This window comes from Vipera ursinii (genome assembly GCF_947247035.1).
Source record: "Vipera ursinii genome assembly, chromosome: 2".
Lineage (NCBI taxonomy): Eukaryota > Metazoa > Chordata > Lepidosauria > Squamata > Viperidae > Vipera > Vipera ursinii.
The window spans coordinates 264,333,357-264,353,593 of NC_139513.1; the positions used below are offsets into that span (position 1 = coordinate 264,333,357).

The following is a 20,237-nucleotide window of genomic DNA, read 5'->3' on the forward strand; positions in this document are numbered from 1 at the left end:
TAGTATAAATAGGCCATGTCAGCTAGTAAACATGGTAAGAATAATTGTGGTTGGGTGAGCATTTTGTTCTCCCAAAGTTACAATTTAAAAAAAAGAAGTTTGAAAAGGACATTTCTTTTTTTTAATATATTGTATTAATTTTTTAACATCATCACTTTAATGTTTGGTAAATAGCGTGTTGTCTGGGTTTATATTTAAAAACAAATAATAATTAATTACTATAATTCCATAATCCACATAGCAGCTTCCCTTGATTTACTCTTCCAATAGTATTCTCTTTTATCAACCTTGAATTAGTACATTTCTTAGTATTTTGATAGATAACAATTGAATGTAAACATTTTTCTAGTATTTCTACAAGTAACAACCACATCAATATAAAGCTTCTTTTCTAATTGATCGTTCTTAATTACCTTGTCATAGATCCTGTTTTCAAAGTTCTTATTTAGATTTGTTTTCCTTGCACTAGATGTCAGCACCAGTTTATTTTTCAGTTTTCAAAATAGGCAATTGCCTTTTGTTTTCATCAATAATCTTTTGCCAAGAAAATCTTAAACCAATTCCACCAATTTCAAACTTATCCAGATTTAAGCCTTATATTCATTTCATTTCAATATATTTCTGTCCCCCATAAAAGTTTAATTCGCCGCTTCCATCTGTGGGAGAGTGGAGCAAAAGTCCCCCTCCTTTTCACTTTCAGAGGATTTTTGCTTCTTGGAGTTTTTTTTCCAGGAAATCAATTATCAAGTAGAAGAGAGAGAATTGATATTCTTAAAAGGTAAAGGTAAAGGTTCCCCCGCACATGCGTGCTAGTCGTTTCCAACTCTAGGGGCCGGTGCTCATCTCCGTTTCAAAGCCGAAGAGCCAGCGCTTGTCCGAGGACGTCTCCGTGGTCATGTGGCCGGCATAACTAGACGCCAAAGGCGCACGGAACGCTGTTACCTTCCCACCGTAGTGGTCCTTATTTTTCTACTTGCATTTTTACGTGCTTTCGAACTGCTAGGTTGGCAGAAGCTGGGACAAGTAACAGGCGCTCACTCTGTTACACGGCACTCGGGATTCGACCCGCCAAACTGCCTATCTTCTGATCGACAAGCTCAGCGTCCTAACCCACTGAGCCACCGCGTCCCTAGATATTCTTACCCAGTTCCAAACACGTTGTTTATGATCAAGCTTAAATTAGTGCTTTTTGGCTTCAGCTGCTCATAGCTTGGGCTAGATTCTGGCATGAAGCTACCCTTACTTCTGCTAGTTTCTGGATGGCTTTCCCCAGATGAAAGGATCGACTGCCATCTCTCCACGGTCAGTGGGGCATCCCTCCTTTGTCGCCTCTTTGGGCCCATTTAGGGTCCCCAAACAGAAAAAAATCGGCCATATTGTGTGGAGCCCTGCGATCCCTAAGATGCTGCGCTACTGTACAAAACCGGAAGCCCTGAAAAGGACATTTCTGCTCTGAAATCAAAATGTTTTTTTAATTAAATGTTACTTTTTATTTTGTGGGGTACCCCAACTACGAAAATTGGGCCACAAGAATCTGACTAAAGTAAGTGAGTGATTCTCAGTAGGCCTATCCTTTTACTGTTAATCTTGCTAAGCAAAATCTTGAGTGGCTATAAACTGGGAAGGATTTACATGTGTTAGATTTGACTTTCCAGTAATTGTGCAGGCTTCTGCAGCTGTCTGTGCTCTGGGTAACAGTTAATGCTCTTGATATTTAGCCTTGTTTTGTCAAATAAAGGAGAAACTCTGACATGGGAAGGCTAAGGGGGACAAGTGATGTCACATACCTTAAATTATGCAATATGCATTGATCACAAAAAATTGTAATTCACAGCATTTGCATGATGTTATGATGGCATCATAGCTCTACTGGATGCCTACAAATATGGCATCTTTTTAGTGTGTTTCTCTTATCCATTTATCTCTCTGTATAATTTTTATATTTAGATGACCAATATCCTGTCTCCCAACTATACCCAAAATTGATGCAGATTATTTGGTTATTTTCTTATCCATTCAGATAGGAGTATGTAGTGAGCATAAATATGCTTAGATATTTGCAAATCTTTACAGGTTGCAAATAACCACCATGTTTTAATGCCATCTGTCAGGGCCATCTGATGGGCAGTGACAAAGAATCCATCCTAGGTCACATTAGATGACCTTATTTAATCAAGGGGACCCAGAGTATATCCTTCCTATTGGACTCCCTGTGAGGGGCAGAAATAATTGGGGTTAGACAGTCCTCCAAATAATCTGACCTTTTCTCATGAAGGCTTTATAGGTGATAATCAGCACCTTGAATTGCATCTGGAATTACAACTTTCACAGATAAGATTGATAAGATAACCTTTATTGTCATTTTTTTTTACTGTGGGCACACTGGCACACATTAAAAATGAAATTCTGTTGCCTGGTCTCAAAGTATACACATACATAACAAACATACAAACATGCTATATACAACTAATGTATATACGTGCACCCTTACATATAAATACATATAAATATTAGTCACTGTCCATCTTCAATACATAGTGGAAAGAGGAAGCTTGAGAGTTTACAAGGTTAATACTGCATGGAATAAAACTGTGACTGAATCTGGATGTTCTGCTTTGGATGAAAGGAAAGCTGAAGTAAGATCACAAGCAAGTCACAATTTTACTTAGCAACTGATTCATTTAACAACACTTGGTTGGCCTGGAGTAAAGACTGATGATATCTAATCCTGGGCCATTAGATGACCTCAACCAGTGGCTTCAAACAGAGATTAAGTGGGAGAGGGGAGAGGATAAAACTCTCACAAAGCAGTATCTAAGGCTAGACTTCTAAATTTATCTCAATTTATTTATCTATTTAGATTTATCTAACTCTCTATTTCAGGACAACTGTGTCTTGGCTCCTAATGTTAACCAGAAGAATAGTGACCAAGATATCTTTGGTGATGTTTGTGATAACTGTCGCGTGGTATTAAACAATGACCAGCGGGACACTGATGGAGATGGCAAAGGAGATGCCTGTGATGATGATATGGATGGAGATGGTGGGTCAAACTTCATTACCAACATATTGAAAAGTCATGTAGGCAACTATGTGTAGCATTTAGGGGGTTTGTGGTTTGCATATAAACAATCACATTTAGGCAACTGTACATGCTTTGAAGTATTTCAGACCTGCTTTCTCATATCAGTTTATCAGAAAGCTACTTTGGCGTCAGATGGGCAGTGACCTCAGTGCCACATCATGGGCAGGAGATGGTAACATAGCTTAGATTGAAAATTAGGCAGACCCATACAGAGCGTTCATTCTTTGCTCTGATATTGGAGGCACTGAAATTTCTAAAATCATGCCTGTGACAGAGCAGCAGCACAAAACTGAAGGTGCACAGATGACAGTTCCTTCCCCCCCCCCCAGGATACTCATTTAACTAACAAAAAATTCTTCCTGATGCTTGTAAGCATTTCTTTTCAATTGCCTTCACTTCATCCCTGCCCCTTGGGCTGGAGCCATGATTGAGGGTTGGCAAGGCTCTGGATTCAAACTCTCTTCCAGCACACCTTCACCTAAACCCCAACATGTTTCTATTTTCCTATATCTTGATATTGAACAGATGTCTGGAAACAGTGTCAATGTGCAGCAGGGGATTTTTGGCATCAGATTTCTGGTTGATGTACCTTATTTCTGTTTCAGAAAGTGCATTCTAACTTATCCTGTGATCCCTGAGATATCTTTCCAGAATTATACTTCAGCTGAATCGGTAGCTAATTTTTTGTTGCCCAGGCCCAGAATGGACTTCTGGAAGCGGCATCCACACAGAGAACTGGTTGTTCCCATATTTGAAACCCACCACTAGTCAGGCATACACTTTGACATATGAAGCATAGATAGATTGATACTCCCACACACAACACATGCACAACTTGGGAGTCCCAGATTCTTAATTCCTGTTCAAAGAGTAGGTGATGATAATGGCTATAAGGATCCATTTGGGGAATTGCCATTGCATCCAGAATCAACAATGGAAGCTCTCATTCTAGGAGGTCCTAAAACTTATGACTATTTTGTCTTGTTAAGAATGGTAACAAAAACTGAGTAGGGCCAGGATGGATATACCACCTTCATCCAGATCCTACCAAGGCTAGTAATCCACAAGTGATATCTTTCCATCTTTGTTTAAAATAATATTGCATATAAACATATAAAAATGAACCAAGTAATAATTTGAAAGACATCTGCCCAGTCAACCCATTCTACATTCTATCTAACAGGCTACCCTAAGAATTAAGATGAGGTAGAGCAGTGGTGAACAATCTTTTTATGGCTATGTCCAATATTTATTTTTCCTTTTTTTTCAACCATGGGAAGATTTATCCATGTCAGAAACTGAAAAAATGTCAGCCTTTTTTTTTACATGGATGGATTCAAATAGTACTTTTAGCAGTGGTTTAAGAAACCCTTTCCTCATTTTTGCCCTTCCCCCAATGGGAAAAAGAAAACCTGAGCAAAAGTTGTGATACCAAAAATTGGTCATTATGCTTGAATTTCTGAGATCTGGTCTGGGAATTTACTTGGACACATTATTCTCCATCCTGGTTTTTTGGTGAATATGAGGTTACATTAATTATGTGTGCAATTTTATTCAGGGATTAAGAATCTTTTGGACAACTGCCAGAGAATAGCCAACTGGGAGCAGAAAGATAAAGACAATGATGGTGTTGGTGATGCATGCGACAGCTGCCCTGATATCAGCAATCCCAATCAGGTGAGCAGATAGCTGGTGTATCTGCAAAGGCATTGGTCTTCAGTGGAATTAAAAATGAGAATGCAAATTGCTATAAAGTTGCAGGTTTATTACTCTTTCTTCATTCAGGCTTATTAAAAGTATTTTACAAGATGTATTCAAAGCCATTGCTGTTTCATCTTACATTCATAAATTTGAGCAAAGTCAAGAATAATTGAATTAATATAGGTAGTCCTTGAATTATGACAAGCCTCAAATTTTTGTTACTAAGTGAGACCATCTTTAAGTGAGCTTTGCCTCATTTTATGACCTTTCCTGACACAGTTTTTAGTAAATTAATAAAACAATTAAGTGAATCTGGCTTCCCCATCGATCACATGACCCTGGGACACTGCATCCATCATAAATATGAACCAGTTACCAAGCATCCAGATTTTGATCATGTGATCATGGGGATGCTGCAGTGGTTCTAAGTGTGAAAAAATAGTCATAAGTTACTTTTTTCAGTGCCATTTTAACTGAGTGGTCGCTAAAGGAATGGTTGTAAGTCGAGGATTACCTGTACCAAATCAGAACAGTTTTTAATAGCTAATAGCTAATCAAATGACTGCCTGAATGTTTTCTAAAAAGGAAGACTTTTATAAGCTCCTAGAATGTTATTACTAAGATAATGGTGATGGTTTCATTTGACCACAAATATTCAGAAAGGAAGAAAAGCCCATTGTGAAAAGTTTCAACCGGACAATTTTCCCCAAGTATCTTTAAATGGTATTCTCTCCAGAATTTTCTGCAAAATGCCAGTTTGAAAAAGCCAGTGTAGATAATTGTTTTTCAGTGCAATGTACATAGCAGTATTCATAACCTTTCATCTTATATAATGTAATTTATTTTTATTATTTTTGGGTTTTACAGTCAGATACTGACAATGATCTGGTTGGAGATTCCTGTGACACCAACCAAGACAGGTAAGGTAAAGTTTACTGTAATGTGCTTTAATATTGTGTTTCTTAACCTTAACAGCTTTATATGTGTAAACTTCAAATCCAAGAATCACAGTGTTGAATCACAAAATTGGAGAATTGGGAGGAGCCATGCAAATCACTGAATCTACTTCACTCAGAGCAGGAAACCAAATTAAAATTTTCAGAAGATAGCTGCTTAGTTTCCATTTGAACAAATCCAGTGAAGAGACATTCGCTGTATGTTTGTCTAATTGGTTCTCTTGTATGAACTGTTCTTGCCATGTACATTAACATTTTTTCCTACAAAATGTTTGTCTTTGAGCCAAATGAAATGAAATAGTTCAAATCCACGATTGGAATTGTTATCTCTTTGATTTTTTGGGGGGAAAGGTTTTCCAATGGGACAAATATTCCAAGTATAATTACAATCACAAGAAATAACATTTCTGCTCTATTTAGCATTGGTCAGAACCCACCCTAAGTCATGTCTCTTATTTACCTGACTACATTTTAAAAAGGGTTCATAAATTGAACAGGGCCCAGTCTAGGACATTTGGGGTGATCAGGGACTGGAAATTAAATTCTACAGGGAAATAGAAGGATGTGTTTAGCTTTGCAGAAAACCTACTGAAGAAGGATAAGGTAGTACTTTAGGGATTTCCCCCCTATCACAGAATATACAATGCAGATTTTTGATTCAGGAAAGCGGATTCTGGATTCATAATAGGGGGAGCTTCTTAGGGCTCAGAACAGAACAACAGACATTTTCAGTATTTTTCCAGTGGAAGAAGCATACCATTTGTTCTGCTTCATGTAGAAAATAGAATCACCAATTAAGAAGTTGCCAAAAAAAAGGAAGCATAATGAAAACCTCTCTGGTTTAGTTTTGTGCAAAAAATTGAAAAAGGATACTAAAGTGTGAAAGCCCTAATAAGCAGGCATATACATAGAATGAAGGCTACTGCTAAGCTTGTAAGCCGCCCTGAGTCTTTGGAGAAGGGCGGGATATAAATGGAATTTTTTAAAAAAGTCATGAGCATCTGAGAGAGCAGAGAAGCAGATAATGAAATGTGCTTCACCATGTTATTGTGTAAACACTGTCTCTTTTTTACTTGTGTTACGTTGCACACAAGTATGTAATAGGTGGAGCTGGACAGAATCTTGGCTTGCTGTGTGTGTCACTACAGAGCTGAAAGCCTGCCTACCAGCAAAGAAGGAAAAAAAAAAACATCAAGGAAGCCCTCAGAACATGTGGCTATTCCAAGTGGGCCTTCATCAAATCTCAAAAAAGACCTAGCAGGAGCTCCTCCATAACAGATGAAGAAAACAATAAATGAAGCAACGTAGTCATTCCATACATTGCAGGAATATCGGAAAAGCTCAGCCAACACACATACATGCACACTTCAAACCGAAGAATACACTAAGGCAGAAGCTTGTCTATCCCAAGGATAAAACACCCAGACAAGCTGAGCAACGTGTTATATGCAGTACAATGCAGTGAGCCATGTGCAGATCTGTACATTGGGGAAATGAAGCAACAACTTCATAAACGTATGGCACAACACAGGAGAACAAACCTATCAGGACAAGAGTCAGCAATCTGTCTGCATTTAAAAAACAAAGGCCACTCTTTCAAAGACAGCAAAGTCCACATTTTGGACAGAGAGGATCGCTGGTTTGAAAGAGGGGTAAAGGAGGCCATCTATGTCAAAATTGGATAGCCTTCTCTCAACATAGGGGGAGGGATACGACATCATCTATCTCCAGTCTACAACACAGTCCTTTCAACTGTTCCAAGAAGGCTTCACACCCATTTGCACTACTCAGGTGACCCTGAAGACACAAATAAGTCTCCAGGTAGCTTTAATGACTCGCTAAAAGAATGCAAATGAACAGCTGTCTGCAGGAGTACAAATCTTTCCATTCCCCACTATCCAGTCAGAGCTGAAGAAGCTTCTTGAATGAGAAGCAAAATGTCTTCAAAGAAAAACAAAGTCCAGTTGTCTTGTGAAAAAGCATCTTTGGGTCATTTACAATGATGTAATTAGCAAGAGCATTTATGGAGGATGTTAAAAAAATAAAGACCATCGCAACAATAATTTAATCCCACCCTTTTTAAACTTTACTGGCAATTATCATCATCTTTGGCTTCAATTAGTATTGACATCTGTCAGCCCTTTAAGGTAGACCACACCAGGAAATCAATGCCATGTGGCTCTGTCCTATTTTTATTGTAGAGCTACGTAACAGAATTTTGCAAGTCTGAATGTGCTTCTCTCCTTTATCTTTGTGTGAACTAAGGAGCTTATCTACAATATTTACTCTTATTACTTTCTTGTTCTGGATTCAGGTCCTGTTTATCTATCTGTTGCCTTGGTAGTGGCTCTTGCTTTTGTCCTTCAAGGCCATTCCCCTGTTGTCTATATCATCAAGCATACTATGAATGGAGATGTTTCTAGCACTCTGTGGAATAACACAATGCCATGCTCTTTACTCATACAAAATTATAGCCCAGATTCTTACACTTGGGGATAGACTTCCCCCATCTGGTGACAGAATGTAACTTGCATCTGACTTATCTTTACTATTAGCTTCACTCAGCTTCAATATTATTTGTGCTGGCTGGAATGATGGAAATTGTAGTCCAGTTATGTTTAAGAGCTAATGCAGTATACTAATTAAGGTGTTGAACTAGGACTGGAACATCAGGCTCAGATCTTCTTCAGTCAGGGATGAGTATGGGGTGACTAAGCCAGTCACCCTTAGTTCATCTGCCTCACAAAGTAGTGGGATGGAGTATTATCTCAACTGCCTTGGAATTTGGTAAGGATGGTGGGATATAAGCAAATAGATAAATAAATCAGGAGAAAAGAGTTGGAAGAGATTAGGAACATAGATATAGAAATTAGCACATTGTGTATGTGGTTTTTTTTCTACCTTGCTATACCCTAGTGATGGGGATGGACACCAAGACAACACTGATAACTGCCCCACAGTCATTAACAGCTCCCAGCTTGACACTGATAAAGATGGCTTGGGGGATGAATGTGATGATGATGATGATGACGATGGAATTCCTGACCACGTCTCTCCAGGGCCTGATAATTGCCGGCTGGTTCCTAATCCAGGACAGGAAGATGAGAACAGTAAGACCATCCTCTTTCTTTTCAGTTCTGCACTACTGATTTTATTTTTGAATTTATTATTACTGAACTAGTGCTTCATTCCCCTGGAGAAGGTTCAGCAGGACCAGGAATAAAGGAATCATTCTGGATTTTCTGAAACATTCCATTCCCAAATTGGTCATTTTTGCAAATCACTTTGCACCTATGCTTTGGCAAATGAACTATTTCAAGCATCGGTTTAAACTTCAGCTATCAAATGACACCCCTTAAACACGTGAGTTTTGGTTTGCAGGTGATGGAATTGGTGACCTTTGTGAATCAGATTATGATCAAGATACAGTTATTGACCAGATTGATGTTTGCCCTGAGAATGCAGAGGTTACCCTGACTGATTTCAGAGCTTATCAGACTATTGTCCTGGATCCAGAAGGTGATGCTCAGATTGATCCAAACTGGGTGGTTTTGAATCAGGTAAATAATTTTTGAAATCTAAAAGCAGTCAGGAATGAACAGTTGCAATGAAAACTAAACACTTCTCCAAACGTGATTAATCTGATTATGTCTTTAGCAGTGAAATGAGTTGGTTCTCAGAGGAAAATAATCACTTCGTTGGTTTAGCAAAGAACCCCAGAGTTGTCTACAAACAAGCTAGAAATAAATCACCTGAGCAGAAATTTGCTTTGAGAATTAGGAGGGAGCCCCTAATAAATTTGCCTTCTAGGTCAAGAGATAGTACTTGGTTAACATAAGAAATTTAAAGGGAAAGTAGTAAGAGCCATTCTATTCTAGTAAGAGCCTTGGTGGAGCAGTGGGCTAATGCCTCCTTAAGTAACACCAGCTGCCTGCAATTAGTGCAGGTTCGAGTCCCACCAGGCTCAAGGTTGACTCAGCCTTCCATCCTTCCGAGGTAGGTAAAATGAGGACCCAGATTGTTGGGGGCAATAAGCTGACTTTGTAATAATGCCGCTTGGGGTGTGTGTGAAAGCCCTAACAAGCAGGCATATACATAGAATGAAGGCTACTGCTAAGCTTGTAAGCCGCCCTGAGTCTTCGGAGAAGGGCGGGATATAAATGTAATAAAAATAAAAATAAAATAAATAAATAAAAAATATTCAGGGTACTCTTAAGACTGAAAAGTCCAAATCAATGTACAAGAGTCTGCAGCTGTAACATAAAATGCTTATGCCATGTTTCTTTTCCTGCCAAGAAACAACAGGCATATGTCTGTAGCAAAATCAAGCTCATGGATGTCTTTGAAAAAGTTAAAAGGTTTAAGTAGCCAATGGCCATAGTTCAGCTGATGACAAAGTTCAAAAAAAAAAAAGGCACAGTAGCAGCAACTGACTTTAGAAGCAACTCTATGGAATGATAGAAGAACAGGCCCAGTGGCTGAAAATCTTAATGAGAAAGAAGAGATTTAGAAAACATTGTGCCCTGCAGGAACCCAAAAACAATTTTCAAGCTTTATAGATAAAACAGGAGTGGCCAGGAGAGGAAAAATAAACTGCAGGATGTGTCAGGCTTTACCTAAGCCAACGCTGAAAGTCAATGATTCAGAACAGATGATAGATTCTGTTTACTGCAAGAACTAGAAAAGCCATTGAAGAACAAATCTAACAACTGCCAAGAATAAAATGCAGGCCATATTTATTTCAAAAGCAAGTTTACATATGTGTACCTCTTTCTACTGCCAGCATTATATTACAGGCTAAGAATTTCTTGGGACAAGAGTAACAGTTGGCATCTAGACTTTGTTACGATAACAATCCACTTTGATGTCAGGTTTTTTTTTCTAACTTTGCCAGGTGGTGGATTCCTAAAGGGCAGAGGGGAGGGAAGAACAATGTTGGAGCCCAAAATACTGCAGTGAGTTTCTTAAGCCATTAAAAAAATAAAATCAAAACACTGGCTTACAAAGTGTCTGATCTTTGTTATCACTAATCTTAGAGCAGGGGTCTTCAAACTTGGCCCTTTTATGACTTGTGGACTTCAACTCCCAGAATTCCTCAGCCAGCTTTGCTGGCTGGGGAATTCTGGGAGTTGAAGTCCACAAGTCATAAAAGGGCCAAGTTTGAAGACCCCTGGCTTAGAGCATGAGAAATAAAGATGACCTTCAACTCATAGTACAAAATAAAAAATATGATTTCACTGATGTAACAGAGATCTGCTGGAATGCTTCCTATATAGCAACTAAAGGGTACCGTTTATATAAATGAGATAGAAGCCATTGAAAAGGAGGGAGAAATCACATTGTTGGTTAAAAATATGCATTCTTTCTCATAAATTTAAATGAATGAACTTGCTAATGCTATAGAAGCATCTGGCTTAAGAAAAAAAAGATCAACAAATAAAAGCAGTATTGTTGTAAGTATCTGCTATTGCCTAACTGACCAAACAGAAAAAGCAAATGATGCCTTCTAAAAATGCAGATCTTTCAAAGAGGCATGGAATCATAGTGATACAGTAAGAGACTTTAATTACCAAACATCCGTTGGGAGATAAATTCTATCCTAGATTTTCCATTTCTAACTTGCCTTGGTAATAACTTTTTCTTTAGAGAATGTAAGGAAGTACAAGAGGATCAACTGTTCTTGACTTGATAATATTCAGTAGAAAAGACTTAGTTGAGGAATTAGTAGTAGAGGAAAAAAATGAGAAAAATGACCAAATAACATTGGAATTCCTGATTTTACATTCATACATATACAGTATACACACAGATTTATCACATTATTCCCTTTTGGGTTGTAATATTATGCAAAGCACAGGAAAAATAGAAGAAGTGGACAAAATCAAGGCAGAATATAAGACAAAAATTGAATTCTAATTCAATTTAGTTTACACAAACACTATGCTATCTTATACCATTGCTATTCAGTGCCAAGACTAGTTTATAATAATAATAATAATAATAATAATAATAATAATAATAATAATAATAATAATAATAATAATAAACCTTTATTGTCAAAGTACAACATGTGTACATTGAGATTAGCTGAGCCTCCCCCTGTGCTCTCTCCCCCCAACACACAGTGACAACAAACCCTCCATCCCACCACACTATGTGAACCAACTACACCACACACCGGCCTCCCAAGTCAACTCTGCATAAGATTACATCCCATTCAAAAGCCTAACAGCCCACGGATAAAAGCTATTCTTCAGCCTGTTGGTACGGCTGGCTATATTCCTATATCTCCTACCGGATGGTAGGAGAGTAAAGAGATACCGTCCAGGGTGTGAGTCATCCCTGAGAATCTTCCTCACTCTTCCAAGGCAATGAGCCCTGGCGATGTCATCCAGTGGTGTCAGGGAACAGCCCACAATGTCTTGTGCTGTGCTCACTACCCTCTGTAATACTTTCCTATCCGCGGCTGTCAGATCGGCATACCAAACCACAATACCATATGAGAGGACGCTCTCTATGGTAGACCGGTAAAAGAGGGTCATTAGCTGTTGTTCTACCCTGTTCTTCCGCAAGATCCTAAGAAAGTGAAGCCTCTGTTGGGCCTTTCTAGCCACCTGGGTTGTGTTAACTTGTGTCAACCTCTCCAGACTTTTCTGTCTTTGCACACCATTCTTATTTTCACCTTGAAAGTGTTTATGAAATATGAAAGATAAAAGAATAAAATACAAATAAACAAGGATTGAAATATGATAGAGAATATAGTTTTCCAGAGTTTCCAAGTAAGGAATGGTGAGGTAGAACATCTCTGAATGGAAACAATGACTGTGAATAAGACTGAAGGACCAGTGAATATGCCAGTTCCATGGAATCTCTCTGGATAAGGACATGATGGGAGATTGTCAATGTGTTTTGAATATCTGTTCCTCATAAGGAGACCATAGGACATCAATTACTAGCAGATTTGAGTGCAAGGAAGTGAAAGGAACCATCATGGTCTCAACTTTGATCCTTTAAAACAGGCATGTCAAACTGCTGGCCCATGGGTCAGATGCATCATACTAAAATTGCACCCACCCCATTGCCGGCAATGAGGAAAAAGTCGCAATACGTCGCGCGATGTCACGTGACGTCGTGGGTTTGACATGCCTGCTTTAAAAGGACACTGAGCTTGGTAAATTCATTTTCAGAAATTACCTGTTCAACTACTTAAGGGTAATAGAGATCTTCAAAACAATAAGTTTGAAAAGCCACTTAACTATAAGCTTAAGAAGTTAAATAATTAGAAATAAATGGCAAAACACTGAATAAAAATTTGGAATAGTATGATAGACATGTCTGTGTGTAAAGAGCCAATTTGGTGTAGTAGTTAAGCACCAGGCTAGAAATCAGGAAACTACGTCTTAGGCATGTGACTTTGGGTTGCTCATTCTCTGTCAGCCCAAGGAAGAAGGCAATGGCAAACCAATTCTGAAAATCTTGTCAAGAAAACTCCAGGGACTTGTCAGGAATCAAAAATGGTGTAGAAGGCACACACAGAAAAGTATGTGTGTACATTTACAAAAGAGACCTTTCTGAACTCATTGGTTTGATATTTTTGTATTTTACTGTAGGAAGCAAAATCTAATTTCTTCTACTCTTTGGTTCACTAATTGTGTTACCTACATTTTGCAGGGTATGGAGATTGTGCAAACTATGAACAGTGATCCTGGACTTGCTGTAGGTATGTACCCATTTCTACGAAGACATTTACAGCAAATCCATACACACTAAAATGTTTGCGCATAATCAATTTAAACAATGCAATTCACTCCCCATTCTTCAGCCAGCTGAATTTACCATAGGAGTGTTCATTGCATCTCTCCTTCCAATCCTTCATCATTCTGCTTAATAGAAAGTGCTCATCACAGAAAGTCTAGTGAAGAATGAATAAGCTGTAGGAGCACCAGTCTCTTGTAAAGCATATATAAAGGGCAAGCTTTAATTCCTTCATGACTGGTTAAAAATTAAGTGAACAGAAATTGGAAAAATCCTTATTTGTACCTTGAAATGCTGTTGTCAATAAAAGTAGACAGTGGTGGATTTGATTGCCAACCGTGAGACTCAGCATAAAACAGTTGGTATTTATTGATAAGTCTTCCTGGTGCTGGTGGATTGGGGCTCTTGGATCCAAAAGATTCAACAGTCCCTTGCAATGATATTTCTGGTGGGGATGTTCTTCATATGTTTAGAATCATAATTCCCATTTTCTAGCTTTCACCCAAACCAGCAAACAATTCTGGGAATTGTCCCAAGGCATGTGGAAAACTCCAGGTTGGGGAAAATCTTATCAGTGAATCAGATTCTATAATTGCAGATGGTTTGGATTTCATGCATCTTGTTTACATCTATTGGATAGGTTATACAGCTTTCAATGGAGTTGATTTTGAAGGCACTTTCCATGTGAATACAGTAACAGATGATGACTATGCAGGCTTCATTTTTGGTTATCAAGACAGCTCCAGCTTTTATGTGGTAATGTGGAAACAGACTGAGCAGACCTATTGGCAAGCCACTCCATTTCGAGCTGTTGCAGAGCCTGGGATTCAGCTGAAGGTACTGGTTTAAGCAAAATGATAAAGGCTTTCATCTAACAATATGCTTGGAGAGAATTGCCAACATCTGTGTTGTATAACATTACTTTGTTGGGATGTTTTACAGACTGGAAAGGTCTTTACAGATTTTGGCATTCCTTAGAATGTTGAAGAAAAAATGTTGATGGATATTTCTTCTTTTTAACATGTCTGTGTGTAGGCTGTTAAGTCAAAGACTGGGCCTGGAGAACACCTCAGAAATTCACTTTGGCACACTGGAGACACTAATGATCAAGTCCGATTGCTCTGGAAAGATCCACGAAACGTTGGCTGGAAAGATAAAGTTTCCTATCGCTGGTTCCTACAACACAGACCTCAGGTTGGATATATTAGGTAAAGCTTTGAGGCAAGAAGAGCTTTATTGTTTTATATCCATTTTCATGTTATTGACTAACATGTATATATATTTATACACATATACACATACCAACAACTGGGTTAGACTTGCTGAATTGAATATATACCGTAGTTTCCGGCGTATAAGATGACTTTTTAACCCATAAAAATCTTCTCAAAAGTCAGGGGTCGTCTTATACGCCGGGTGCTGAAACTTTAGGGACAGGGCTGGGTGGAAAACCTGGAGCGGATCTCCCATTTGGTCTGCACAGGGAAAGCGGGACCAATTGGAGAAGAAGCTGCAGTCTGTGATTTTTTACAGGCTGGGGTCTGGACGTCTTTCCTTCTAAAGTTGAAGAGCAGCTGTAGTCTATCCCAACTTGAAAGGCAGGTGGGGAATGCCACAGCCAGAGCAGCTGCTTAGCTCTAAGGACACATTTGACTCAGGAACTGGGCAGGCTGGCTGGAAAACCTAGAGCGGATCTCCCATTTGGTCTGCACAGGGAAAGCGGGACCAATTGGAGAAGAAGCTGCAGTCTGTGATTTTTTACAGGCTGGGGTCTGGACGTCTTTCCTTCTAAAGTTGAAGAGCAGCTGTAGTCTATCCCAACTTGAAAGGCAGGTGGGGAATGCCACAGCCAGAGCAGCTGCTTAGCTCTAAGGACACATTTGACTCAGGAACTGGGCAGGCTGGCTGGAAAACCTAGAGCGGATCTCCCATTTGGTCTTTTTTTTAATCCCATTTATATCCCGCCCTTCTCCGAAGACTCAGGGCGGCTTACAATTTAAAGCACAAATCAATGTGCTTAGCAATAGCCTTCATTCTATGTGTATGCCTGCTTATTAGAGCTTCCACCCCCCCCCAAGCAGCATTATTACAAAGTCAGCTTATTGCTCCCAACAATCTGAGTCCTCATTTTACCTACCTCGGAAGGATGGAAGGCTGAGTCAACTTTGAGCCTGGTGGGATGCAAACCTGCACTAATTGCAGGCAGCTGGTGTTACTTAAGGCTCTGCACAGGGAAAGCTTTAGAGTGAATTAGGAAAAGTGAAAAAGTGAATTAGGAAAATAGGAAATGGTTGCTGGAATTGGGTATGTGTAGTTTAACGAAGAGAAAGGTGAGGGGTGACATGATAGCAGTGATCCAATATCTCAGGGGCTGCCACAAAGAAGAGGGAGCCAAGCTATTCTCCAAAGCACCTGAAAGCAGGACAAGAAGCAATGGATGGAAACTAGTCAAGGAGAGAAGCAACCTAGAACTAAGGAGAAACTTCCTGACAGTTCGAACAATTAACCAGTGGAACAACCTGCCTCCAGAGGTGGTGACTGCTCCAACACTGGAAGTTTTTAAGAAGAGACTGGACAGCCATTTGTCTGAAATTGTATAGGGTTTCCTGCCTTAGCAGGGGGTTGGACTAGATGACCTCCAAGGTCCCTTCCAACTACTACTTCTTCTTCTTCTTCTTCTTCTTCTTCTTCTTCTTCTTCTTCTTCTTCTTATTATTATTATTATTATTATTATTATTATTATTATTATTATTATTATTATTATTATTATTTTATTATTATTATTATTATTATTTAATCCACTTGCACTGTTTTATGTTTACATGTTTGATGACAAACAGCGTTATGTTTATAAGTGACAGTTTTCCTACTAAGTACCTGCATGTCATAAGCATTTGAATTAAAATTACCATATTAAAATCAAATCTGATGTTTTTTAATTTTTATTTGGTGTGCATTGGAAGAGGGGTAGTCTTATACGGCGAGTATAGACCAAACCCTATAATTTAACAGGAAATGTAGGGGGTCGTCTTATACGCCCAGTCGTCTTATATGCCGGAAAATACGGTATCTTCATACTATTAAACTGGTAGGCGAGGGGATCTTTTGCACATGCCTGCATACACTTTATTTATTTTATTTATTTATTTATTTTTATTTTAATCCCATTTATATCCCACCCTTCTCCAAAGACTCAGGGCGGCTTACAATTTAAGCACAAACCAATGTGCTTAGCAATAGCCTTCATTCTATGTATATGCCTGCTTATTAGGGCCACCCCCAAGCGGCGTTTAATCAAATCTAATCACTTTAATCAAATCTAATCTTTAAAGTTTGAAAGATTTGAATCAGTTCAATATTTTAGGTTTTTCTTTTGTAATTTTATTAAAAGTTTTTAAAACAGAGGTAAAAACCAAAAATAAACTAATATAAAATATGGAAGAAAAAAAATAAAAGAGAAAGCTTTAAAGTTCAACAAAGAAGGAAAAAGAAAAATATAAAAGAAAGAAGATACAAAGAGGTGACTTCCATTCCTCTTTGCAGCAGTTATATGTACAATTATAAGTTTACCTGTTACCATATACTATATCTTCATTTTTTCTGTTTTATGTAAAAGTCCATCTAGTCTAGAAAGAATATTGATTTATAAAGTGAATTTCTCTTATTTTAATGATCAGAAAATCTCTCTTTAGCTTAAATTGATTACACTGGAAAGTATTTAAAAAAATGACAGTTGCAACCTTGTGTTCATATAGATTGCATTGCAGCTGTGAGCTTGATTGAACTCTTATTGACTCCCAGCTGAACCCATGAGTCAACCCAAAAACCTCAGTTCCTGCTGTCTCCTCACAAGGAATAGTAGTCCAAAGTGCAAGTGAGTGATCTCATGATCTCTCCTTATCCAGAAAGACTATGCCAGCCAGAATTTGACATCTGGCCATCTGTCTCTGCCACAGTGCTATCCCTGCTCCTTCAGGGACATTTGGTCCACCATAGATTCCTCCCCAGAAGTAAATCAATTCAATATTTTGAAGCAAATTACAAAGTTGAAGGGATTCAACTAAACTTTTTGGATCAAGCTGATGTTCAGCTTCAATTGTGCTTGATTTACAACCTCTCTGATAGATATAATAACAAAAAACAATAACAATAAATTAAATTTTAGATATAATGTCTGTGCATTAAGCTTCATTGAACATAATGAATGAAGTTAGTAAAATAAGGATTTAGATTATTGGGGGCAATACACTGACATTTGTAAACCGCTCAGAGAATGCTGTAAAGCATTATTGGAATGGTATATAAGTTAAGTGCTATTGCTATAATGACACTTGCTGCACAGAGAATGAAGTCACTGACATTTTTAACTTTTGTCTCCATTTCAAAAGGGCAAGATTTTACGAAGGATCTGAACTGGTAGCAGATTCTGGAGTAACCATAGACACAACCATGCGTGGAGGAAGACTTGGTGTTTTCTGCTTCTCTCAGGAAAATATTATTTGGTCCAATCTGAAATATCGTTGTAACGGTAGCATTTTTCTTCCATCTGTTTTCTTGCATAATCAAAAACCAACTGAATAAAGGCTAACTCCTTTAGTATGGTTACAGGAATAACTACATCTTTAGTCACCCTTTTACATAAACACTGGACTACACCAACCCACTATTTTTCCATTGTAAGAATGCATATTGCCATTGTGAGTCCCAGGAAGTTTCCTTATTTTAAAAAAATGATGCTTTATTTTAATTAAAATAAAAACACTTATTTTAAAAACACATTAAAAACACTTTCCAGTGCTGAAGCAGCGGATCAAGCTTACAGTTGCATAGTGATATTGCATATCTCCTCAGCTCCAAAGTTGTGATTTTTTGGCAGCAAACAGGCCAAGCAACAGTATCTTTCTTTGCTTGGAAAGAGAAAGTCAGATGGGTCATTATTGGTTCAAAGTTTTCCACATAGCTTCAGAGCACAACCTTTGCAAGCTGTGTTTCTCATTGGCCTTTCCTTGAAATGGGTATATAGTGTGGAAGCTGAAATAGCCACTAAATGGTGTGCTGTATGCTGTCATTCACCAGATTTGTCACTGGTGGACCAGAGTGGTTCAGGTGCTGAAGATGGATCAGGAAAACCAAAGTTCAAATCTTAGTTGACCATTGTGGATGATCAAGTGACTTTGGGTCAATTGTTTTCTCAGCCCAAACAAACTGGAAGACAAAATTAAGGGAAAGCTTAACTGCTCAGAGAAAAGAAAAAGGCAGGACATAAATGCAATAAAGTATTATTCTGTTGATTTAATTCTTTTTCAAATTAGTATTTAATTGGAGGTGCATCTCTGCCCTTAATTTTCATTGGGATTATAGAATAAGTACAGGGAGGTTTTTCACTATTTCTTTTTCTAATCTGAGAAATCATCAGTGTAGCCTTGGGGACAGTTTCCAGGGCTTCCAACTGAAGCTTGCTCTCTCTTTTTAGCAGAATTATAATTTGGAGGACAAGAAGTGACATGCTGACATTCATATTTAATTAGTGAATTTTTTTTAAAGTTTTATAGCTATATCTACCATTTCCTTACCTGCAATTTAAAAACAAAAAAACTCAACAGTTCCATAACCACAATGGACAGTGATTCTATCTCCTTTCTTGATTTCAGATACAATCCCAGAAAATTTCCAAGAATTTCAAGCTCAGAAGTATGGAGTTGGAGGTATTTAAGGAGAATCAAGAATGCAAGATATTATGGTGACTAACAATGCAGCACCTTTTTAATTCTTATACAGTTGTTTGTGTATAAATGCCCAGTTCATTTGCTATGATTGATAAATAAAAAGATAAAGTAGATTAGGGTTTCTTTTTGTTTTCATTTATTTTAAGATAATGTAAAATTTAACTCCCAGTATGATTTTGTAGGCAATAACAGACAAAGACTAATAATGTGTTACACAAAAACACAATGAGAGGCTGAATATGTAAATGATTTGATATTTATAAGACAGAAATATGGAAATAATTTTGCTCGCTAATTTATATATTGATTCAAATCCAGAACTAAATGCAATAACTGATCTGAATTTCACACAAGGAAGGACTAGCAGATTAATTTCCCATAGAAATTGCCATGTAAGACCAATTTTTCAGTAAACTGACACCCCCAGTAATAAATCACACCAAATCTCATGTTCCTCTTCAATTTTAGTATTTACAATGGTTCAGATTAGTCCTAAAAGCATACACAAGAAGGGTGGATAGTAGGATTTATTTTTTATGACTTCTTTAAAGTCCCATCCAAATGGTAAATAATCAGAAGAGAGATGGAAGAGCAAGTCATCATCCAACTGCCCTGCAGCAGATGAAGCGGATTTTAGACCACTACATTAGCTAACACAGCTTTCTCTGATCAAACACATTTTCATGTTTATGTTACCATTCTGGCCTCCTAATATAATCAACCCTGGATGGTCCCACCTGGCTGCTCAACCCACTTACTTGAGCCCTCTGAGGAAAATCAGTGGCTGCTTCACCACCTGGGATCCTTTGCCTGGACAAGAATAGGCATGAAGGCAAAGTCAAGAAATGTTTAGAGAGAGGAGGGGAAGCGATCCTAACATTTGTGTTCCAAAATGACTAAGCCTTGCTAAATACCTCATTGGTTTCTTTTCCTTCTCAAGTTGTGTTCTGTAAACTTACTGGAAGCATCCGAGTCTGCAACCTATATAGCAGAAGTCTTAAAATTGAGCTTAGA

The 20,237-nt window shown here is 38.1% G+C and overlaps 1 protein-coding gene across 2 annotated transcripts in view; it reads left to right on the plus strand.

The window, feature by feature from the left end:
• The window catches only part of THBS4 (thrombospondin 4), a 51,947-nt gene extending 32,641 nt beyond the window's left edge, over positions 1–19,306 (plus strand). The window contains exons 13-23 of one of the 2 annotated variants that reach the window (XR_014491203.1): positions 2,884–3,043; positions 4,644–4,762; positions 5,654–5,706; positions 8,659–8,852; positions 9,124–9,302; positions 13,414–13,462; positions 14,138–14,334; positions 14,533–14,705; positions 17,253–17,371; positions 17,886–18,025; positions 19,149–19,211. Coding sequence is in view for 1 of the 2 variants with exons in the window: in XM_083352606.1 (XP_083208732.1) it covers positions 2,884–3,043; positions 4,644–4,762; positions 5,654–5,706; positions 8,659–8,852; positions 9,124–9,302; positions 13,414–13,462; positions 14,138–14,334; positions 14,533–14,705; positions 17,886–18,025; positions 19,149–19,210 (1,326 nt within the window). In the remaining variant the exon portion in view is untranslated. Of the gene's footprint in view, positions 1–2,883; positions 3,044–4,643; positions 4,763–5,653; positions 5,707–8,658; positions 8,853–9,123; positions 9,303–13,413; positions 13,463–14,137; positions 14,335–14,532; positions 14,706–17,252; positions 17,372–17,885; positions 18,026–19,148 lie in introns of both variants that reach the window. The other variant, XM_083352606.1, reaches the window with a different exon arrangement.
• Positions 19,307–20,237: the final 931 nt, after the last annotated feature.